Below are 23,442 nucleotides of genomic sequence, written 5' to 3'. Positions count from 1 at the left end.
TGTTTGGCGCTATGGGGGCCCTCATCTGTGATGCTGCTGCCTGGTGGTACAGGTATCTTCAACTTGCAGTCTGGACCACATGACCTGTCGCTGCATTTGCTGTAGTACAGGATGATGTCGTCTCCAAACACTACTCACTGCAACCTGCCAGGACAGTGCCTTTCCCGCTTTAGCTTGAGGCACTGTTGTTCATGGTTCTCTGGATCGTGGCTTCTGTGATGGTGATTCTTTTGTGAAAAGAAAAATGCTATTAATACCAGTTTTGTTCTTAGTGGTAGAAGCTGACCTGTGGGTTGTAAGATTAACAGGCAAAATTAAAACAGCCATGTACATTTCTGGATGATGTGTGCGTTTTACCTAGGGCAAGATTTGCAAGCAGAAGCGATATTTTTAGTTTACAAACTCATGTAGTTAAGGGAGAGGAACAACATAAGCTCTTGTGCACACAAGGCCTGTGGTCCAATTGTAATCCTACATCTTCAGCTCTAGTGAAATTGCAGAAATGCCAGCTTGAGCAGTTTTCTGAGCAGGTGGCTTGTAGATAGGAAATAGCCATTTGGGAATGCAGGTAGGAAGTTAGACAAGTATTGTTGTGAGCACACATTTGTTTTCAATGTTCATCCTAGTGAACCAATGCCTGCTACTCTTCCTAGAGCAGAATTGTGACTGCATGAACCAATGAGGGCAGGACTGTGCTGCCACTGCCCCAGCTAACACTGCCTTGTCTGCATTCCCAGGAAGCTCTGTATAGGCAATATGTGCCGGTGCACTATGCAGGATGGATGCTGATGCTTTTTGCCTGTTCAGCTGGCTTGTTTGTGCCTCTATTAAGTCCTCTGTCTTGATGGTCTTTGTCTTTGCAGTACAGTTACACAGCGCCTCAACTCGAATTCAATGCTGTGGTGTTTGTGCAGAGGCAACGACATCTTCGAGTGGACAGTGCTGCAGATCTTCACGGTAGGAGTGCAACAGCTTCCAGTAAAAATACAGCAGATGAGGTGGAAGAGTTGCATCTCTAGTAGCCCTATCACAGGGAAACTAAGGGAAACGTACAGCCTCATTTCTGTTGCTTGTCACAGGGGAGGGAGGAGCAGATGCGAAGTTGCTGGATTATTCTGTGCCCAAGGGGATGTTTGCAGATGCCTCTAAATTTTTCTCCTTTGCAGTGACTTTTTACAACTGCTCTGTGGGACACACTGATTGTAGCCGCTGCCAAACAGCTGACTCAAAGTACAACTGTGTGTGGTGTGGAGGTGACAACCCCAGCTGTATCTTCAGGAGCTCTTGCAAGGAAGAGATAGAAGACCTGTGTCCAGCACCCCTCATTCACTCTGTGAGTAACTTGCTCGCTAGTATACTGCACCCGGGGCAAGGAGGGCTCCATTCTCCAGTTGAAATCAAAGGGCTGAGAACTCGGAGTGCGAACAGTGCAGCTTAATAGTACATTGGCCATCTCAGGAACAAGTTAGTCCTATACTATTGTGATCCTTCAGTGTTGTGAGGATGCTAGACTTTTGTGCTGGGCTTTCAGTTTGCCGAACAGTTGGGAAAGATGCATTTGTATCTCATGCAAGCTGAAACTGGCATGCCAGAAGGAGCAGAATCATTCAGGAGCTGGGAAAGGGTCCACAGGTTGGATTCTCCAACTGTCCCGAGCCAGACCCTGAACCAGGTTGGCCCAACTGAGCCTGTGGTAAAGGAGGGCAAAACCTAACGATAACAGTACAGCAAGGATGGAAAAACATGACAGGTTACTGGAATTAATTATTTTTGTCTGTTTATTTTAAATGTTTCTTGCTAACTGCCACATGACAAGTGTCTGTAGCCATGTGTCCCTTTTGCTGTCAGCTTGTCCTCCCTCCAGTGGCACACAACATCCATGTGCTGCATCTTGTCTTAGTTTATCTTGGATGCTGCTCAGGGACAGAGCTTTGATGTTTGTGCAGCATGCAATTCATCGTCGTACTGATGCTGAGGGGGGAATGGTGCTTGCTGCTTCAATACCAGTAACACGTATTGGCTTGTGCATTCCCACTCTTCAGCAGAAATGCCCTGTGGAGTGGTCAGCATGTTGATGAGAAAGCAAAGCAGGGCAGTCCTCGCCATAGAAGTCTATAGTGGATTATCACCTCTGGGGGGGACTGCTGGCAACAGTGAGGTACAGGAAAGAAGGCTCCGACTGGCGTGTTCTTTATGGCCTTTCTTCTGATGAGGGTGCAACCTGGTACTAGTCCAAGCCAGTAAAAGGAATCCATAGCAGTGACCCAACCAGGCAGAGTTTGTAATGGGGCAGTTGAAGGGCCCTGTGCTGTAGATCAGTTGCCAGACTGCAGAGGTCTGAGATACTGTGACATTTACACATGCGCGGATGTCTTTGCAGGTGTACCCCCTGTCTGGACCAGTGGAAGGTGGCACTAGAATCACCATCACTGGCTCAAACCTCGGGCAGAAACATCAAGACATTGCAGAAACTGTCACTGTTGCAGGAATTCCCTGTGCCGTAGATGCTCAAGAGTATGAGATCTCTAGCAGGTAGAGTATCTGCGAAACCTCCTCCCAGAGGCAGGTGCTGTTTTTTTTCCCTTGGCTGCCAACACCAGCCTGAGATGTCATTGCCTTTGCTTTAGCAGGTATTGAGCCTTGCCCAATCCGCAGGGAATGCCCCTGAGTGAGGTCACTGTCTGATTAGTTACTCAGGCAGTGACCTTAAAGAGATAAGGTTGTGTACAAGGCGATGGCCAAACAGTGCTGCCGTATACCAACTATGCTGCCGGTACAGAGCCTGCAGGCCAGCTGGATCAAGGAGTCACAGGCCCTGCAGCTTCATGGGTCTCTCTCCCAGACACAGGGTGATTTTAAAAAAAAAAAAAAAAAAGCGAAGGACATGGCTTGTGCAAGTGTCCCTGCAAGAAAAATATCCTGACCATGCTAACACAGGGTGAGGATGGGAACACGTGGTTGGAAGTACAGCACAGATTCTTGCCTCTGCTTGAGTGGGCACACCCCTAGACTGTCATTCTTCACTTGTCAGCCAGACTTCCACCTCCCAGAAGAAATCCAATGAAAGGACCCTGTCAACCAGGGACAGACCAGGGAGTCTTGGTGGGCCCCGTGCCACTCTTCTGGTGGCTAGCAGTGCCTGGCAGGTCACACAATGCTTGTGAAAGTAGTGTCTAAGAGGAGGATGAGAAGCAGAAGGACCTGTCCTGCTGAATCCAGCTAATGTAAGTGATAGAGAACTGGATAGCTGGTGTGTCTGGGCAGGGCCATGTAACAAGGCAGTGTAGTCAGGTGTTGAGAGGTGTGACTGGGGTTAGCTAGGAAGCAAGGAGAAAGGAATATTTGTGTAGTTGGCCTGTGGCAGGGCAGGTAGGTGGGAGCCTTGGACAAGGGAGGGAGAGGAGCCAAGCAACCGTCAGGAGAAGAGAGCAATTGTGAGTAACCTCTCATCAGAGCTATCACAAACCCATTTTTTCATTCCATGGTAGCAGTAGTTGTAGCACCCTTCCCTCTGGGAGCCAGGTAAGATCCTGCTGGGAAATGGCCTGCTGTGTTGAGCAGTGTTGTCCTGTGTGTGCGCATTGTTTGTCTGGATCCATCTGCTTTCTGTTTTCATCCTAAAATTAGAGCGTAATCTTTCTGGGGTTAGCACTGTCTTTGTTCTGTATCTGTAAATCACCTGGCATCACAGGGTCCTGGCTTGGGACTGCACTGCCTGAGTTGAAATTCTTAAGCCTTTTCAGTTGAGGGGGGATATAGCTGTGAACCTGGAACCCACTCCTGAGCAAGGCCCAGACAAAATTAATCATGCTGTGTAGGAAGGCTGGGAAGTCTGCAGAGTTAGTTTTTCTGTTAGCAAATCCGTGCTGTAACATGGGATTCCTTGCTGCCCTGTTCTAAGTACAACTTGACTTTTCACCTTGTCAGCGTCTCCCATACCAAATTATGGCTGGAAAAATGGCTGGGAAGAATGGGTGGTGCAGAGCAGGGGAACTGGCTGGTCCCAGAGGCCGCGGGCTGAAGACTAGTGCCAGCTAAAGCTACAGTCTTGAGTTTTCTTCAGCATCAGACACCGCGCTAATGTGTGGATTGACCACTGTTAGCCTGGGGTCGCTCCAGATGTGACTGATTTGATCAGGTCTGGACAATACCAGAGTTCTTGGACTCTTTCTGTAATACAGTGGGCTTCATCCTATCTGTCCCAGAAAGAATAATCTTTTTAGGATGGGCCTGTTTGGAACCACCCCCTTGCTTTTTTTATGCTGTACTTACTCCAGCTTTTGAAGGTGTTTCTCAATGTTCAGTTGTATATTCTAAGCATGTGATAAGGCTGAAAGAAGGGAGCTGTGGTTGCTAGATGGTCTTAGGACATGATGCAATGGATACAGCTCATCTGTTCTTCTATGGTGTGACACTGTTCTTGGATTGCCCTGCAGTATCGTGTGTGTCACTGGCGGCAGCTGGACAGAGAGATCTGGGCACATCGTGGTGGAAGTGCCTGGAGGAGGACGTGGAGTTTCTGGGCATATTTTCACCTATCAGGTAACGTAACTTGCTTCTTTAATACCTCTCCCTATTCTTCCAGTATTTCTGCTAAATACTGTTTATTGCATGAACTTATGGGACAGAACCAGGCACTTGCTGCTGGTATTTTTATCTGATTTTTCTGATGTTTGTGTTGTTTGGTGTTTTGGGGAGTTTCTTTTGCTGTTGGTTCCCCCCACACCATTTCAGATTACAAGAACAGCTGCACCGAGTAATACTAAAGAATCTGTAGTCTAGTGATTATTTTTCTACAATGGTAACTATTAAATGCTTAAAGAAAGAGGAAAAACAGAGTACCTCTCTGATTTGGAGATTGTTTTTATTGATGTCTTAACATCTTACTAAGGCTTCTGACTTTTCCTTTTATTAATTTGGAAATTGCTGCTTGAACACACTTCTGACCTTCAGCAGTGAGTGGCAGTAACTGTGCATTGTACGGAGAAATGTTTCCTATTATTTTTAAACACATTTCTGATAACTTTTTGATATCTTAAGCCCAGCAATTATGAAATAATATTTAAGTAATTTTTAGATACAATTGCTTGCTTTTCGTCCTTGCTGTACAACTTAAAAGATATATACCTAGTTGCATGTCTCTGTCTCCCATGGGAAGGGGAAAGAGATGCCTGAAAAGTCTTAGGCTATTCCATTTTTGGCTGTATAGAACCATTTTATATACTGAATTATGCTTGTTGCTCTTCTCATGGTTTTGGTTCTATTATCACCATTTTGAGGCAGGGTGGTGAGAACTGCATATTATGTTCAAGATGTGAGTACAAAAGGAAGTTTTACTGTGGCATAAAAATCTTTTTTTCTTATTTCCCAGTAATACCTACCGCTTGGTGTGGTTTTGTTGAGATCTGCGCTGGTAGAATTGTTATCAGTACCAAAGCACTCTTGAATGGGCAGGAGCTATTTCGCAACTCACAACTGTGTACATATGGTTGGGTTGGATTTTTGCTGCAGTTTCCCTGCTCCTCACTTCATGTATCTTGCTCTTCATTTATCAGCAGTGACTTACTTGTGCCACTCTGCCTGGTTCCTCTAAATTTTGCTGCAGTTTCTCAGCGGTACTAAGTTTTTGTTACTTTGAATAATTTATCAAACTTCATTTCCCCTTTCCAGGACACCTTACAAGTATGTTTAGCAGCACAGGTCTCAACACAAATTCTTAGGGCTCCCTGCTGGTAATCTCCTCATCTACTAGACAAACAGACAATTTATTTGCTACCTTGTTTTTCCTAACCTGAGTTATTAATCCAGTTACTGATCTGAACAATCCTTTTGAACTGTTAATCCAGGGGTCTGTGTGTGAGGCTCACAGCTCTGCTGTTTGCAGCATCCATCTGCCTTTTGCAGTCTGTGGAAAGACTGGTCCCCGATTCATGGTTCTTCCTGGTGTGATTGATCCCTCCTTTGTTGGCTCTGCTCCGTAAGGTAGCTGCTGGAGCCTAGCTGAGGCCTGCCTGTGACTGGGATCTATAGCTTCTATTTTCAGGGCACTGGAGGCCACTGAACATGTTCTGCTGTTTTCTTTCCTTGCCTTATCTTTTGAGGTCCTTGTCATTCATGTCCTTTTTTTTTTTCTTTTTTTTTTTTTTTTTTCCTCCCTCTTCTAGAACCCAGAGCTGAAATCCATTGTTCCAACTCAGGGCCCCAAAGCAGGAGGAACCTGCCTTACCCTTCTGGGCTCAAAGCTGCTGACTGGGCATCCTAGTGAGATCAGTGTCCTGCTTGGAGACCTCCCTTGCCACATGTAAGATCAGAGCCTGCCGATGTGCTGGCTGTGCACTGCCCTGAGTCCTTCCCAGAGCCCTGCAGGGCGTGATGCTGCCTGGCTCAGCCCTTAGCACAGGCTGTTGGAGCTCTGCTCTCCTCTGTGTTCCAGGAGATCCTCCCATTGAGGGTCATGTTGGCAACCTCGACCATCTTACATTCCTGCCCACGTTCACAATGTGAACAGTGCTTCATGGCCTCTGTTCTGCATGTCTTTTGACAGGACTATGCCCCATCCTGACAGCTCTGCTTTTGCTAATGGGGAACTGCAATTGACTGCTGCAGACTAACACTAAGAGCTGCTTGTTCTCTTGCACCCTGGGACACGTACACCTGACAGCACTGCTGGTGAGAGGGTGCACATGCCTTGGTAGCATGCTTCCAGTCTCTTCAGTCTGGACAGTGGCTGTACCTGCTTTTTGTCCACGTGCTGCTCACTGACAACTGCCCAGTGATTATTGCTTGCTTAGATAAGGCACAAGACCTTTCAGCATTAAATTTAGGAAAAAAAACAGAAGAGGTTTGCAGCCTGTCTGCAAAGAGCAAGGCATAGTACTGTAAAATCTGTCTCTACAGTGGCTGTGTTAATCCCTTGTTCTCTCTTCTCTCTCTCCAAGTCTCTCTGAGATGACAGAGGATCAGCTGGCATGCCAGACGAGTCCCAGCAATGTGTCTGCAGAACTCCCAGTCACTATCAAATATGGGGACCAAGAGCGGAGATTGGAAGGATCCCTCTTCAGATACACTCTGGATCCCAACATCACTTTTGCAGAGCCACCTAAAAGCTTCCTCAGGTAGAAAGACTGAGTATGCCTTCCCCAGGGCTGTGTGCTGAGGCAGGTACTACAGCACCAATGGCATTTGTTTGAGTTGCGCTTTGGGGTAAAGTCAGGCTAGTAGGAATGAGCATAAGCAGAATGGTGGGATCATGTACAAGACAGAGCTAATGAATAATAGGTGAGTGAGATCAGCTACTTTTCTCTTTCAGTGGAGGGAGAGTGCTCAGAGTTCATGGATACAACTTGGATGTTGTGCAGAAACCGAAGATCCGAGTTACAGTTTCTCCATCTGAACGCCGGCGCCGAGGACTGGGACGATGGCGCAGAATCATCCCAGACACTGAGTGCCCTGAGGATGCTCTGTGCAGCGTCCAGCAGGTAGCATGGCAAAGAGTTCAGTGGAGCTGAGGGTGTATAAGGGTTGATGTGTTGCTCTGGAGAGGCAGATTTTCTTTTCCTAAGGCTTTTCCCCCCACCTCTTGCTGCTATCTGCCTGGCAAGAGTCATGACCAAATGGAAGTGTTCTCTGCCAGACTGAGATTAAGCACTCTCACAAACTTTTCCATGACTTGGGTCTGCCTCTGCGTAGAGTTGTGCAGGACTTGTGATGTGGGACACAAACAGGAGAGCAGCAGTGTGGAAATAAAGAAATCTACAGCTGAGCTAGAGAGCTCATGTGGCTCCAGACTCTTCCTTTTGCATAGTTCACTCCATCTCTATAGCCCCTGGGCTCTTTTTCACTCTGAGATACAAAAACAGGCAGAGTTTGGTGAAATTACCAGTTCCACCAACGTGTTCTGCTCTCCTGCTGCCAGTGTCCTGGGATGGGTCACTACAGAGGTATTGATGTGATCATGAAAGTCAGAGCATGCTGCAGAATTTGTAGAAGTACAGGGTGTTTGGTAGCCAAAGTACAAGAAGGATTTGCATTATTGATGGAGGGCTGCCTGTACGTAAACTGGAAGAATATGCTGCTGATGCCCATGCAGCAATAACAGCTGGTTTTACCCATGTTCTTAGGAAGGCATTTGTGGCTGTAGGGGAGAAAAAAAACGGACTCTAATACTTTCACCAAATGTGAAATGGAACATATCCAACCAGATGAAGGAACACTTCTTTCACAAAAGCATTCAGACTAGGAAACCAGCCTTGCATTGAAGGTCTTCGGTCCCGTTCTGTCAGAGCAGGGAGATCTTAAGCTGATGCCTCTCAAGAATTTGCTGCCGGGAGAATGTCAGAGCTAATTCCCACTGCTGAGACCTAGGTACTTGCAACGAAACTAGTGCTATGAAAACTTTCTTTAGAGGAACATGGGGAATTCCTCAGGTGTTGAATTTTTTTTTTTCCCCCTCTACAATTAAGCAGAGTTCCTCTGGCATTGCTCCAGATGAGAGGAATGCAGACTGGCCCCAGATTGCTCAGGGTTGGGAAGTATTGCAAAGCTGCAGGAGAAGCAGTAGTTCTTCACTACTGACGCTTTTTTTGCCTTTCATGTTTAGTTTGAAGAACCATGTCTTGTTAACTCCTCCTACCTGATCCTGTGCAAAACTCCAGCCATTAACCTGCTGTTGCGGACTGTCCATATCAAACTGGAATTTATTCTGGATAATCTGAGCTTTGATTTCAACTCATTGCATCCCATGCCTTTCTCTTACGAAGTCAACCCTATCCTAAAACCACTGAATGCTGAAGACCCTGCCAAACCATATCGTCACAAGCCAGGAAGCGTCATCTCTGTGGAGGTAACACAAAAAATAGCTGGAAATAATATTCCTTGTACAAAGTTGTTTCTAACCTGAGCGTTTTAAATTGATGTCATGCAGCAGCCAAAGTTCTGAAATATTTGACAGGCTTACAACCTGCCACTGCACATCTACTTTGGCCTATGAGAAACGGTACGTAAGAAGAGGGAAAAGAGTGCATCGAAAAAAACCTCTTGAGCCCCTAAATCATTAAGGGCTTCATGTGCTTTTTTATTTTTAATCCTAATAAACTATTTGTATATTAGATATTAGTACTAAATAAAACCCACATCCTATTCTCAGCTTCTGCCTTTTTCATAACTTCTTAAGATTCCTCTAGAAGCAACTTAGGAGTAGAAGAATCCCAGCAGTAGGGAAGATCTGTTACTAGGTGGAGGTAGGAGAATCACTCTAAAGATGACACAGAGGGGTAGAGTGGCTAATGTTGTCTTCTGTACATGCGAGAAAAAAAATCTCTGAGGTATTTCCTTTGTATGGAAAGGTACTTTCTAGTCCAGTACCCATTAAGAAAGTTAATGGCTGCAGTTGGAGATGCACTTTTTCCACTTGCTCTTTTTTCGCATATGAGTAAAAACTGTGAGGATGTACTAATCTAGAAATGTCTAGACTGCCTGCCATTGGTATTAAATGCATCTTAAAGAAACAGGGCAATTTGAGAAGAGTGAAAGAGAACTAAAAAGATGCAAGCTTTCAAAGAGCAAAGAGGTTGATCCACCAACCTGTCAGGATACCCTGACAGAGCTCTGGGCAAAAGCATGAAAACACTGCTGCAGGATTCATCTTAGAAAGCATTAAAACTTAAAAATGTAATTAACATCAGTCAACATGGTTTAGTTAAAAAAAAAAAAAAAAAGGCTTAATCCCCCCAAATTAAAGCAGATTTGTGTAGCAGATAAGAATAACAGTATAAATGTGTTACACCTTTGAAAGGCATTGATTGACTCACCTGAGTGCTTAGGTTAACTGACATGAGACTACCTTTTTAAATATATACACATTGTGTGTATGTATATATGCATATCCACACAGAGTGAAGAGTTGAGCTTAGTTGTGCTGTGTCTGAAGAGCCTTAAGAAGACAGGCTATTTATAACTGTACTTATGCAGCATGCTGCGGGTCCTAAAGCTGTAATCTAAATTATATGCAAGTGAATTTTTTAGCTTACAAAATGAACTTCTGTGGCCAAATCAGATGCCAGCTTAGTCAGAGGAGAAGAAAGCTGCTTTCATCCTATGGTGTTGATCTCCTTCATCTTCTCTGGAGCCATGGAAATACAAAGTTGTTTTTTTCCCCAATTTGATGTGCTGTTCCACATCTGTTCCAGGGGGAAAACCTAGATCTGGCTATTTCCAAGGATGAAGTTATGGCTATGATTGGGGAAGGAATCTGTGTGGTGAAGACACTAACAAGGAATCATCTCTACTGTGAGCCTCCCTCTGAGCAGCCAGCTCCGCGGCACCGCACAAAGCGGGAGGGCACAGACTTGCTCCCGGAGTTCACGGTAGGATGTACCGCAAGAAATCCTGTTTGTTGAAGCACAAGCAAGAAGTAGTGGCAGAAGCAGGGAGTGGGACGGGAAGTGGAGGAGAGGCAGAAGCCCTGGTAGGGGACAGGGGGGAAGTACCACGGGTGGCAAGGAGCTACTTTTGTTCTCAACTGTACTCTTATGTGCCAAACATTGCCTGAAAGCAAATGGTATAGCTGGGTTCAGAAGTGGTGCTGTGGGACTGCTTTGCTAGAGAGCTGTATGCCACCTGTACCCATTCTGGAGAAGCCCTGTGGCTTGCATTTCATTGCACTGAGCTTATGTCATGGCACATGCTTTCTTACAGGTACAGATGGGAAACCTGAACTTCCTCCTGGGCCGAGTGCAGTACGACACAGAAAGCCAGCTCACCTTCCCGCTGGAAGCACAGATTGGTTTGGGTGTTGGTGCATCCTTCGTGGCACTGATTGTTCTGGTCATTGTATTCATATACAGGTAAGAAACTCGGGCATTGTACGAGGTCTTTTAAGTTCCTCTACAACATTATTCAGTGGATGTGGCCAAGTGTGTGCATCTTGGGCCTAAACAAGGTCCCAGTTTTCTTTGTTTTGTGCCAAATTCTGAGTCCCTGGTGGTGTTGGGTGTGTGAGGCATGTTGCACCTGCTGGTCACAGCCTGCACTATGGTTTATTCAGAGCCCACACCTAATAGGTACTCCAAGAGACACATCTAGTTTACAGAACTCTGTTTGGTATTCTGCAAAGATGTTCAGTAGAAATCACCTCAGCACTGGTTGCCCTGGAGTCTTTGGCAGCAACACAACAGTTGGCAAGGACAATCCCTGGGCTGGGGCCACTGGGAACAATTCTGCTTCTTATTGCAGGAGGAAAAGCAAACAAGCTCTGAGGGACTACAAGAAAGTTCAAATCCAGCTGGAAAATCTGGAAACAAGTGTTCGGGACAGATGCAAAAAGGAATTCACAGGTCAGTCACTGAGCTCCTAGATTCTTGCAGCTTCAGGGAAGTTTGAAGAACCACTGTTAGCCCTACCTCTCTTCCTGCATACTTGTTTGGGTAGCTCAGAGCAGGCAATAACTTTATCCTGTGCCAGTGCATTGAAACATATAGCCAAATTCTTCCATTTTTAATTCTTTTCTTTAATTCAGAGCACAGTGATCTATACAGGCCCCTCTGATTCTCCAGTTCATCCTCCAGGCTCAGATGAAGAGCTAAAGGTCAAGACAGCACACTTGGAGAGATCTTAAGGACAGCTAGTCCAGTCTTTGTGTAGGGCAAGTTGAATTACATCCCGTGTTCTGGGCCCGCAAACCTTGTACTTCAGCTGCTTACAACAGTGAGCCCTTGTGTGGGAGACCTGGGGCTCTGAAACTGTGCAGGTGACTCAGACTGTAATCTCCAACTGATGTGGGAAGCACTGAGGAGCAGGAGATTTCTAATACTCTATCCCTAATGTAGGTAAAGCCTGTAACCACAGATCTGTGCTGAGCAGCGGCTTCCTCTTTATAAAATTGGAAGCCAGCCCCTGACTGTAAATGAGAGTAATCACCAAATTCACCTTTTGGTTCCTCCTCAAGGCTGGAAGTTTCCTCATGCAGTTTCTCCCAGTGCCTAGTCTAGTTTTAAATGTTCTAGCAATGGGACCCCAATGTGCTTCTTCCTGACAGGAAACATTCTTCCTCTTCCTTGATCCCATCCTGCTGGCCCTAGTTCCTGCACTCACCTCATGCTCTGCACCGTCAGTTGTGTAGTCAACCTCATGGGTGTTTCCTTTCCCTTAGACCTGATGACTGAGATGATGGACCTCACAAGTGACCTTGTGGGCACAGGAATCCCCTTCTTGGACTACAAGTCCTATGCAGAGCGCATTTTCTTCCCGGGCCACCGTGAGTCACCACTGCAAAGGGACCTGGACATCCCTGAGTGCCGGCGGCAAACTGTGGAGCAGGGCTTGGTCCAGCTCTCCAACCTGCTCAATAGCAAGCTCTTCCTCACCAAGGTAATGTCCCTCTATCTGCTTGCTGCCTGTTTGGGGTCAGGACCACGTTGCTGGCGGCAGGAAGCAGGCAGTGTCTGTTAAAGCTCATTCCTGAATAGCTCCCCACACCACCACTTCTTCCAAGAGCCAGTAGCTGTGACTGCCTTGTTTTCAGCAGATTTACACACTGGCTTATCTCTCTTCCCACCAGTTCATCCACACTCTGGAAATCCAGCGCACTTTCTCTCCAAGAGACCGGGCCTATGTAGCATCATTGCTCACTGTGTCGCTGCATGGGAAGCTGGAGTACTTCACTGACATCCTCAAAACACTCCTGAATGACCTTGTGGAGCAGTATGTGGCCAAGAACCCCAAGCTGATGCTGCGGAGGTGAGTGAGCCAGCCATGGTCCCACTGTGAGCTACCTGAGGGGGCAGAGCCTTTTTACCCAGCTAGCAAGCTCTGAAACTCCTGTGAGTAGGATAATGTCATGGCATGGGTTGCAGCTGTAAGACCGGTGTGTGTCCATTCAACACACATCAAACAGGAGGAAGCAGTAGTAATGATACCCCTCTCTCCAGTCAACAATTGGTAGGGAATATAGCAGGAAAGGTATGAAAAGAGTAGGCAGCTGAAGTTGCCCACCCCAGGTTACTCTTTTTCTGAAGCTCCTGTACATTAACTCTCTCCTTGTGTTTGGGTACTAGGGCTCTGCCAAGTCTAATAATCTCACTTTGCTCTTTAGAGGTCCCTGTGCTCACAGTCATGCCTTGTTTGGAAGCTAAACTGAAATATCTCCTATGTTTGGATCCCCATTAGCCTCCTGTCTTCCATCCTTCTGACCTGAACAAATTTCCCTTGTTTGAGACCTACCAGAGGCTTGCCTCTGTCCCCTGCTTGCTTGTCTCTCCACTTCAGTAGTTTGGTGCCTCCTTCAGGCTGAAAAGTGCCTCAAATAAGTGCTATCAAAAGCATTAACATTACTACTCTAAAGTCCTTTTTCCTTTTTTTTTCTTTTATTTCTCTCCCTTCATCCTATATCATCGTTTAGTGTGCTCTTTTCTCAAGGGGAGTGATCTTTATCTTCAAATCCCTCCCTGTTCTGCACCTTATTCCTGTGACCAACCTCATGCTCTCTTTCAGGACAGAAACAGTGGTAGAGAAGCTGTTAACCAACTGGATGTCCATCTGCCTGTACGCATTTGTGAGGGTGAGCTCTTTGTCCCTTTGTGGTGTAGAGGGGCCAAAAGAGGGGAGACAGCCACACCTTTGCTTTGTGCCTCACTTGTAGCTGAAATACTGCCAGAGTCATCCTGTATTTGAGGGTGAGGAATGAGAGAGCTGGGCTGTTCACTGGGGACAGGGACGCTTAAATCAGCATTGATGCTGCTCCTTGTTTCCAGGCTGTCTCACCAGATCATGGAGGGCTCAGCCTACCTCCTTTATCTTGAGATGCTCTGGCCATAGGCTGGTCTGTTCATGGGGAGGACAGATTCTGATCTAATTCCTTTCTTGGAGAGGGGGTGGTCAGGACAGTCTCTCAGAGTAGTGATGCGGAGGCAGAGCAACGCCTGGGTTTTGTGCATCCGCCTGGTAGTCAGCCTGTGCACTTCCCCTGTGCATGGAGCAGGAGCTGTCGGCAGAGGCTCTGTCTTTGCCTGCTGTGGCTTAGCTGCTGTATCCTCAGTCCTGCTCCTCCTCTGCTTGGGTGTCCATCTTGCTCCTGCCAGCAGAGCCCAATGGCTTGGAAACATGAACTTCTCTCAGGTGAAACTCCTTCCTTTCTGTGCCAGGATTCTGTCGGGGAGCCCCTTTACATGCTGTTTCGAGGAATCAAACACCAGGTGGACAAAGGGCCAGTTGACTGGGTGACAGGGAAAGCCAAATATACCCTGAACGACAACCGCCTTTTGAGAGAGGACCTGGAATACCGAACTCTGGTAAGCACCAAATCATTTGTTCCCTCTGGGCTCTCCAGTGCAACAGGGCTGAATGTCTCTGCTCCCATTATTGAGGCAGAAGTGCAGCATCCTGCCACTGTCTCCTGGGAGCCAGGTTTATCCTGGCAGCACAACTCCTTAGATGAGCAAGAGCTCTGCTAAATCAGGCACTTTTGCCCTAGGCTGATAGGAGCCATCACCACAGTAACCCTGTGCATGCACTGTGCTGTGCCTAGAAATAAGGGGATGAAATTGCTGATGGCACACCAAAACCCCTCCCCAACGCTGTTGAACAGGCTTCCAGCTCTTGACACCAGACTGAGAACGAGTGTTTAACATCTGTGATGTTTTCTTTTCCGAAACTCTTCCAGTGAAAGGACTAGTAGTTAACTTACCTTAATGCCAACCATCAAAGGTGTAAATGCGTCAGATGTAATCTTATCAGCTGAGTAGCTGTGACCTTTTCTTCCCCAGACATTAAATGCTTTGACGCAAGCAGGAGTTGCTTCAGGAGGGGCAGAGGACTCCCAAGGGATTTCTGCAAAAGTGTTAGACTGTGACACTATAACACAGGTGAAGGAGAAAATTCTAGATCAGATCTACAAAGGGACGCCATACTGTCACCGACCAGACCCAGACACCCTGGACCTCGGTAAGCAGAACTCCTTGGTGCCAAAACTCAGTAGGCAAGTGGAAGAGTGGCTGTTTGCTATCTGTGCACACCGCCCTGACATGCATGACATTTGTCATTCTCTGCTGAGTGTGCATGGTCGCTGACCGAGGATCTTGCACTCTGGCTGGACCCAACAGGGCATGATGCAGGAAAGAGGCTAACAGCAAGAGGCAGGGGTGAGAAAGAAGCAGCTGGGTCCAGCCTCTTCCATTTCATGGTGTTCTTTGCCAGACTTGGACCATGGCAATGGCTTGGGCAAGGGGACACAGGGAAAAAAAACAAACGTGGAGAATGTGTAGGAGGGGAGGACAATCTGAGTGCGTCACAGAGATGCTATAGTCATAGTCTGGCTCTTCCTGCCAGTGAAGTCAGTGGCAGCATCTCAGTAATGTATGTCAGGGAGGATTTTGCCCACAGTGGTTAATGAAAGGTAGGACTTAGTTTGTGTGGGAAAACACTCAGTTTTCCATCATCTTAATTCTTTGGCTGTTGCTGAATAGTGGTGACATTTATAGATAAGCAGGTACTTGGGGAATAGTAGCTAATAAGGACTGCGGGTACATATTTGTAGTTTGAATCACCTGCTTGAAGAGTCACAATCTGACAGAATTTGTAGGAACTTGGTGAGTGGAACCTGGAAGGCCATGGGGCCGCCTGTCCCTGCGCTCGGAGAGACTGTCCTGTGACTACAGGACTCAGCATTGTTACAGGCACTTGCTCAGGTTATGTTGTCCGTGAAGTAACATGGGTAAAGGTTGACGAGGCTCAGTGGGTGTGTAACAAGGTCAGCCAAGTTGAAGCACAGCAGACTTCAGAGATGCCTCCAATTAACAGTTTATCTTTTCATTTTCTGTGTTTTAATGGCTGTAGAGTGGAGATCAGGGCTAGCAGGTCATCTGATACTGTCTGATGAGGATGTGACATCTGTTGTTCAAGGAACTTGGAAACGCCTGAACACTCTTCAGCATTACAAGGTCAGAACTCAGCCTATCATTGCCTTGTCTCTCCTCTCATCTTCTACACACCGTTATGCTCTATTTGTGCCTCTGGCTCCTGGTGGATCACCGTCAAAAGGTCAGAGCTTTCTTGCAGCAGCATATTCAAATTCAGTCAGTGCTGTGACCTGCACTCTGACTTCAAGAAGCATAGCCCCCTCCTTAATCTGCACTTGAGATGTGGGCAGGTGTAGAGCTTGGAAGGAGATGGACAAGTTCATGCCTGGTGGCTGTTGAAGGCGATGCTGCTGGATCTGATAATGTTCCAGTCCAAATCACTGAGTAGGTGATGGTGCACTGATATGTGAAGTAGCTTCTAGGAATGGAAAGAGGAGGTTTTTTAACTACCTTGCACCAATGTGTTATCTCGCGCCAGTATGTCATACCTTGCTGCAACCTGTTCTAGATGTGAATGACTTCAGTCCCTGAGTATTATCTTCATCATACTTTGCATGTCAGTTTTTTAATTGCTACAAACAGGATTATCCCACCATCAGGAAAGACGGTGATGGTGTCCCAAATCCTTGTTTCTGTCCCTATTTCTAGTTACGGTATAGTCTGTTTTGGTCTACAAGCACTCGCCTGTTGTGCTAATGAGAAACATGCCACTTGTTTTGAATGTTGACTTTTGCTTGTGTGCAGGTGCCTGATGGAGCAACAGTAGCACTGGTCCCACGCATGACCAAACACATCCATAGGGAGAATCAGGATTACATCCCAGGAGAAAGTGAGTTTGATGTCCTGTTCTCATAAAGTGATTTTATAGAAGTTGCCAGTTAGTGGGACAAGTCTCTTGCCATAGCCCCAACTTCATGCTGCTACAGAAGGCTGATACATGATTTGGACCCTCATAAAACTGTCAGGAAATTGAAAGTTTGGGCAGGTGAGATGAGAGAAAAGCAAAAAAGCATAAGAGTAAAGGAAAGCCAGGCTGGGCATGAAAATACAGGATAAGCAGAATTCTCTAGTTCTGACTCTCTAGGGCTGAGCACAGCCTGCAACTTGAAGGAGTCTTAATACCTTCAGGTGCTGAGTGTGGCCTGAGGGTGGTGATGGGACACCAGGGAGTTACCTTACTGCCTGGAAGAGCAAACAGCTCCATGGATACTCCTGTGGCACAAGGGACAATAGCCATGGGCTGCAGCTTAACAGGTTCAAAGTGTTCATGGAATAAAAACTTCAGAAAAATGGTGGTGCAGCCCTGGAACAGACCACTGGGGCAGTGGGGGATCTCTGTCTGCGGAAGTTTCCAAGACCTTGAAGGTTTTGGGTGGACAAAGACAACTTGCAGTAATGCTGGCAACAGTTGTACTCTGTGCAGAAGGCTGGATAGAGGCCTCCAGAGGTTCCTTCCCCCTTGTGTTTCTATTATACTGTGAAATCTTGTTTCCTTGGGGATCACCTGGCCAAGCTGTACTGTCACAGAACTGACACTCATCTGCAAACAATTGCTTGTTTTAGAAACACCAATGCTGGAGGATGCAGATGAAGGTGGGATCAAACTTTGGCACCTGGTAAAACCAACAGAAGAGCCAGAGCTTCCCAAGCATCGGCGTGGGAGCTTAAGAGATCGAGAGCGAGCCAAGGCAATCCCGGAGATCTATTTGACACGTCTGCTCTCAATGAAGGTGAGAAGAAGCACAGATTGTGCTGTGCTTGGGATCTTGCCTTCCTTCATATCCCCTGGCATATTGCAGGGGGTGTGTATGAAGATGAAGAGCCCCTTTGTCTGGGTTGACACACGTGCTGTTTTTTTCCCCTCCAATCCCAGCACTGCGGTGCCAAACTTCTACTAATGGGTTAAGTTTTGCAGAGCCTCTAGGAGAGTGAGAAATGGTTTTATCCCTGCATCCACCCCACGTTTGTCTGTGTGCCCCATAGAAAAAAAGCAGGTACCCCGTGCTTCACAGCAGAGTTTCTTTGGCAGCAGTGTCCACTGGGCTGCCATGTCTGCTCACCTTCCACCCCACCCAGGGCCAAGAAGATAGGAATGACCTGCTACCTGCTGCAGCAAGATGATGCTAATAGTACATACCAGCCATGTACAGATTCAGCTGCAGTCATAAATCAGTCATAGTGTCTGCTCACATTCTTCTTTTTGGTTTATTCCAGTGTCATTGTTAAAAAAAATTGACCCAGGAACTTGTCCTTCTGCTCTGTTCTCAACAAAGGATCAGCTTTTGTCACCCAGGTTCTCCAGCAGTGCCCTGTCTGTAGTAGTACCATTCCTCAAGGGACAGCCCAGGCACTTAGCCCGGCAGTGCCTGTGTTCTTCCTACATTTACTGACCTTCCTCTTGCTGCTGAGCAAACCTCTTCTCCTTGTTCCTGTCCGGCTGGATACAGCTGCTGGCAACCAGCAGTCCTCCTCCACTAGGCAGTCTCTACAGTTCAGTGCCATTCTGTCATGTTGCAAGCTCTCTCCTCTGTAGCAAGCCCCGTTACCTGCAGTGGCTCTGAGTACATCTGACTCCCCTCTGGGTTTTGCTTTGTTCATGAGCTTCTCCCAGGCCTCTGCTCCAGAAACCCCTGGGGCCTCCTTTTGCCTTTGCTGCCACTCCCTGCAGCGGAGGGGAGGTAGCTTTGGATGGGTATGGGGAGGTTGCTGAGCAGAAGAGGGTAACCGCCCGTCTGCGTGAGGCCTGGGCCCTCCACTCTCGTCTGCCTGTGCTGACTCTTGCCCTGCTCGGTTCTCCACAGGGCACTCTGCAGAAGTTTGTGGATGACTTGTTCCAGGTGATCCTCAGTACCAACCGCCCTGTCCCTCTGGCAGTCAAATACTTCTTTGACCTGTTGGATGAGCAGGCAATACACTATGGGATCGCAGACCCTGAGACCATCCATATTTGGAAGACAAACAGGTATGGTGTTCCTGTGGGCTGTCGAGGAGGCACAGCTAAGCTGTCTAGAGCTGATGGCCACCTTTGCCTATTGAGGAGGTGCAAAATGGGAGTGCAAGGCAGCAGAGCATGGTATGGAAAGCTGGTTTTGCTGGAAGTGCGAAACTGGGAGATGCAGTAATGTACAGAGTATCTTTCAGCACCATAGCTGCTACCTTTGATACCCTGTTGCGCTTCTGTCTTCTCTGCAGCCTGCCTCTGCGGTTCTGGATCAACATTATCAAGAATCCCCAGTTTGTTTTTGATGTGCAGACATCAGATAACGTAGATGCTGTGCTCCTGGTCATTGCACAGACCTTCATGGACTCCTGTACAATAGCTGACCATAAGTTAGGGCGGGTAAGTCCAGAGGGAGAAGGGAGCATGGTTGGCACAGATAGTGGAGCAAGTGCTGCCCCAGGAAGGCAGTAATGTTTAAGTAGCACCTCTGGGACAGCAGACCAGGCCCATCCTTGCTCCCATTTGCCATTGGAGCACTGGAGAGTGATGGGGACTCCTGGGAAGAGAGGAGGGAGGAGCTGATTTTGTTTAGCACACAGAAGAAGTTGTTGAGGGGTGCTTTTTATTTACAGCTTACAGCTACTTGGGGGACAGAGCTAAACTCTAGCTGGCTGTGGCAGACAGCGTAAGTCACAGGATGCATCTTGGGGGATTCAGATTGGCCGTTAGAAAAACTTTTTACCACCACTACTCACCCTGTGCCAAGAGTGAAACAGTCCTGCACAGGTCACCAGAGACGGAATGGGTGGATCTCTGGAGGATTTCAGGAATCAGCTATGCAAAGCCATAGCTGATGTGATCTCATTCTGGTGATCACCCAGCCCCAAGTGGAAGGCTGGACTAGGGATCCCAGAGGTCCCTTCACCAACACATCTAGTAATGCAGTCTGAGGAACCATGAGAAGGGAGCCTGGTATTTGAAGTGCCTTTCCATACAGAGGACAAATATTCCCAATCCTGAATGAATGACAGAAAATAGCAGTGATGGTGTTACTGGCTAAGGTTAGTCCACAGCATGATGAAGGAGCTTTTTGGTTTTGATTGATTAATTCTGGTTTTGGATGTTCAAGGACTCTCCGATCAATAAGCTGCTCTATGCCCGGGACATTCCTCGCTACAAGCAGATGGTGGAAAGGTAAGAAATGAATGTGAGGAGTCGTAGTTTAAGCAGTAAGAAGGATGCTAGGAGGAACAATATGCTAATTGTCTGTGTACCATTATACAGGTATTATGCAGACATTCGTCAGACCATCTCTGCCAGTGACCAGGAGATGAACTCTGCCCTGGCTGAGCTATCACGGGTAAATAAAATGATATCACAAGTTACTCTGGCCCCTCACCTGTGCCTGTAAGAGAAAGTTAGTAATGCAAAGATGAGCTATTCCAGCTGTGTGCAGTTCTGCTCAGACATTCTGACCGTTCCCAGTGGCTGCTCTGCTTTTGCCCACCACAAGGAGGGTGAGGGTCTACCCAGCTAGCACAGAAAAGACTAGTCAAGGATTCAGGGCAAGGAGTACATGTGATTTTTTCCTTCGTTAGGAACTCCTGGTGAATTCCCTTTCCTGTTGCTTTGTGCAATAGGCACATTTCCTAATGAGCTGTGAGGATGCAGAATTTAGAAGAACAATTGTTAGGTGTCTTGTGGTTTTGTCTAACTTCCTCTCTTATTCAGAATTACTCAGGTGACCTCAATTCCCTGGTGGCTCTACATGAATTGTACAAATACATCAATAAGTACTATGACCAGGTGAGTGTGCGTTTCCAGCAGGTCTGAACATGCCCTTCTCCTTTTACCAAAAAACCTACAAAAATTAATAATTAAGAGCAGACAGACTATTACAACGCTGTGTGGTGGTTCATTGGGCTTCCAGGTCATAAGTTTGCTTTATCCTTATCAAAGAGGGAGGAGGAAATCACAAAAAAGGACTTATGTCTAACTTGGAGACTGTTGAGATTTCATGTTCACTTCTTTTTTTTGACTCTGGTATCCAATTATTCTACTTAAACATGAAATGCAGTTAGCTCAGATTTATTTACTAAAGATATCATTTTCATGTGAAAAGTTTAGCATTCTTTTTGCACTATGAAGTTTATAAGTTATTAAGATGAATCTAGAATACTTACTTTGTGGTTAATTTGAGATGAATTACTACATACCCACTCTAGTCTTGAGCACGCTGGATTCCAGCTTGGGGCTCTCCACTGTGCGTGGAGTTGGGCTGGTTGACAGTGTTGTGTGCTGCAGGAAGGCTGCCAGTGAGCTCTGTCTCGTTGCAGATCATTACTGCCTTGGAAGAAGACCCAACAGCACAGAAGATGCAGCTCGGATATAGACTACAACAGATTGCAGCAGCTGTGGAGAATAAAGTCACAGATTTGTGACAGGCGCAGACAGACTGCTCTCCCCTGGCTGAACGGGGACAGTGCTCGTCCTGGCTATACACAGGGTGTCCTGCTGCCATTGGAACCAGACTCTCCAAGGAACCCACGGGTGACATGAACAGGGATGGCCAAGGCAGTACAAAGTACAAGCGTCCTTGCATCTCAGAGACTATTTTTTTTACATTTTTTTCTTTTTAAAAGCAAAACACAAAAAAGCCCCAAACTTTGGATTTCCTCTGGCAGACTGTCAGGGGGACCACACAGCTTCTTCCTACAGATGTTACATGAATGTGCCAAGTTTCCAAACAACGTTGTTGAAGAGCCAGGTGACAACGCCGAGCACCATGCCTGTGGAGTCCTCGGTCTTGCACGGATGCCCTTGCCAGTGCTGGGAGACTCCCCTGCTGCAACCGCTCACTTCTGCGAGGATGCAGGAAGCTTTCCCTGGGCTGACAGCTGTACTAACCTCTGTCCCCAGCTAGCGACCACTCCTGCAGTGTCCCACCTGAGAAACTTCCTTGCAGCAATGTCCTCACTGGTTCCAGATGCTGCATGGAGAAAGAAGAGCATCCGATGGCGAAGGTCTCTTGCTCCCCGGTGTTCTGGTCTCTGACAGCTCATGTGCGACACCTGCTTGGATGCAACGTGCTCACCAGCATGTGCGCTTGCCCAGGGGCCTACTGTAAATGGACAGCACTCCCTCACCCTTTCCCTCAGGACAAATTCAGCATGTGAGAGTTGCTGCCTGGCTCGTCTCGGTCTCCACTGACCCAGCTTGGGATCCATCTTCCTGGTTCCATGTGGTCAGAGGTTGCCCTGCTCTTTGGAAAAGCACAACAAATGCCTTGTGCCACTTACCCTTCCTCTGGTGTCTAGCTGTTCTGCTGCTCTGAACTGGACTTGTAAATACCCTCAGAAAGTTAATGTATTTAAATGCTGAAGGAGAAAGTTTGATTTTGTGGCTTTGAGACAAAGCTTTTCTTGGAGAAGTATTTCTGTGCACTTCTACTGACAAACGTCTGTCAGCACTGGAGCAAAGTTTTCTCCACTGCTTTGTCTGCAGGGATAACTCGTAGATGTCTCCGTTGTCGTAACAACAGCTTGCTTTTCCCCGCAGCTCAGTTCAAGGCTTAGCTGTGTGCTCCTCCGTTAGGCTTGTCTTACACCCGACTCTGTTTCACTTCCCAAACTCTCCCCTTGTGGCACACAGAAGGGTTATTTGGTGAGCTATGAACTCGAGGAAGCCATGAAGCACAACTGCTGTTGTTCCCAAGGAGCGTCAGGTGTTCTGCAAATGGGGATGATTTGTGTGAGGAAGGAGAGGCTGGAGCAGGCACAAGCACGGTTCGTTGCCAGCTGTCACTGGGCAGCTCCTCGCTGCTCCCTCCTCAGTTCCTGCGCCTTGCGCACACAGTACTCTGCCCTTCTGGGAGCAAATTCCTATTTATAAGGGTGCCCTACTCATTCTCGCCCCCCGCTGATGTCCTGCGTGCCTGGGTCTGACTCCTCTGTCACTTCCCTGAGGTGGTGACTGTGTGGGCCAAGAGGGACCAGAGCTAAACCAGGGCAGGACCGTGTCCCTACCTCTCTTTACGTTGCATATAGCGGTAATTCCAGACCTGTCAGATCAGCCCTGTGGCTTTGTCTGAGTGCTGCACAGTTGCAAAACTGTTCTCTGAGCAATATAACAACAAGCTAATGCTGGCTTCTCTTCCTACAAAGCCAGCTCTCTCCTGTGACCCTCTCAGCAGTATTCCCAGGTACTCTGTGTGCCCAGAGTACGGCCAACATCCCCGTGCCACCTCCACCTCCTGCCCTGCTGTACCGAGCAGCAGGCGAGCCGGCTGGCTGCTGCCAGGAAGAAAGTGGGGGGCAGAGTTTGCCTCTTCCCCCAGGTGGGCACCAGTTTGGGTCCTGTTCCTGCCCAACCACCCGTTTCCACGAAACTTAGAGGAACTTAGCATCCCTGAAAACTCTGTCTCGACCAAATCTGATTAAATCAGCCCCAAAAAAGCTGGGTGTTGGAAAGGACTGGCAGATGGGAAAAAGCAGATATAATGCACATTAGTAAAGTCTGTTCCCTTAGGAACTGCAAGAGGTGATTCCTCAGTTTGAGGCAGGTGCAGGTATAGCGGCAGAGAAGCGTTGTCCCCTTGTCTGTTGATGGATGGACTTTCTGCCCCAGGCAGCAAGGTGTAGTTTGTGGCCT

General features: G+C 47.4%; 1 protein-coding gene across 1 annotated transcript in view; it reads left to right on the top strand.

The window, feature by feature from the left end:
- Nucleotides 1-21,233, top strand: part of PLXNB1 (plexin B1) — a gene marked incomplete at its 3' end in the record, with an annotated part of 68,966 nt that extends 47,733 nt beyond the window's left edge. Inside the window, exons 13-37 of the mRNA XM_082487743.1 lie at nucleotides 864-957; nucleotides 1,167-1,333; nucleotides 2,381-2,532; nucleotides 4,437-4,542; nucleotides 6,165-6,301; nucleotides 6,939-7,115; nucleotides 7,310-7,478; nucleotides 8,600-8,842; nucleotides 10,188-10,364; nucleotides 10,696-10,844; nucleotides 11,233-11,333; nucleotides 12,149-12,366; nucleotides 12,557-12,735; nucleotides 13,489-13,555; nucleotides 14,139-14,285; nucleotides 14,760-14,937; nucleotides 15,829-15,932; nucleotides 16,596-16,680; nucleotides 17,415-17,581; nucleotides 18,653-18,813; nucleotides 19,044-19,191; nucleotides 19,922-19,986; nucleotides 20,077-20,152; nucleotides 20,524-20,598; nucleotides 21,129-21,233. Of these exons, the coding sequence (XP_082343869.1) occupies nucleotides 864-957; nucleotides 1,167-1,333; nucleotides 2,381-2,532; nucleotides 4,437-4,542; nucleotides 6,165-6,301; nucleotides 6,939-7,115; nucleotides 7,310-7,478; nucleotides 8,600-8,842; nucleotides 10,188-10,364; nucleotides 10,696-10,844; nucleotides 11,233-11,333; nucleotides 12,149-12,366; nucleotides 12,557-12,735; nucleotides 13,489-13,555; nucleotides 14,139-14,285; nucleotides 14,760-14,937; nucleotides 15,829-15,932; nucleotides 16,596-16,680; nucleotides 17,415-17,581; nucleotides 18,653-18,813; nucleotides 19,044-19,191; nucleotides 19,922-19,986; nucleotides 20,077-20,152; nucleotides 20,524-20,598; nucleotides 21,129-21,233 (3,447 nt within the window). The remainder of the gene's footprint in view (nucleotides 1-863; nucleotides 958-1,166; nucleotides 1,334-2,380; nucleotides 2,533-4,436; nucleotides 4,543-6,164; nucleotides 6,302-6,938; nucleotides 7,116-7,309; nucleotides 7,479-8,599; nucleotides 8,843-10,187; nucleotides 10,365-10,695; nucleotides 10,845-11,232; nucleotides 11,334-12,148; nucleotides 12,367-12,556; nucleotides 12,736-13,488; nucleotides 13,556-14,138; nucleotides 14,286-14,759; nucleotides 14,938-15,828; nucleotides 15,933-16,595; nucleotides 16,681-17,414; nucleotides 17,582-18,652; nucleotides 18,814-19,043; nucleotides 19,192-19,921; nucleotides 19,987-20,076; nucleotides 20,153-20,523; nucleotides 20,599-21,128) is intronic.
- Between the last annotated feature and the right edge of the window lie 2,209 nt (nucleotides 21,234-23,442).

The sequence above is a fragment of the Vanellus vanellus genome (assembly GCF_965231255.1).
Source record: "Vanellus vanellus genome assembly, chromosome: 9".
NCBI classification, from domain to species: domain Eukaryota; kingdom Metazoa; phylum Chordata; class Aves; order Charadriiformes; family Charadriidae; genus Vanellus; species Vanellus vanellus.
The sequence above is the reverse complement of the archived record's forward strand: the minus strand, read 5'-3'. Positions and strand labels throughout refer to the sequence as shown.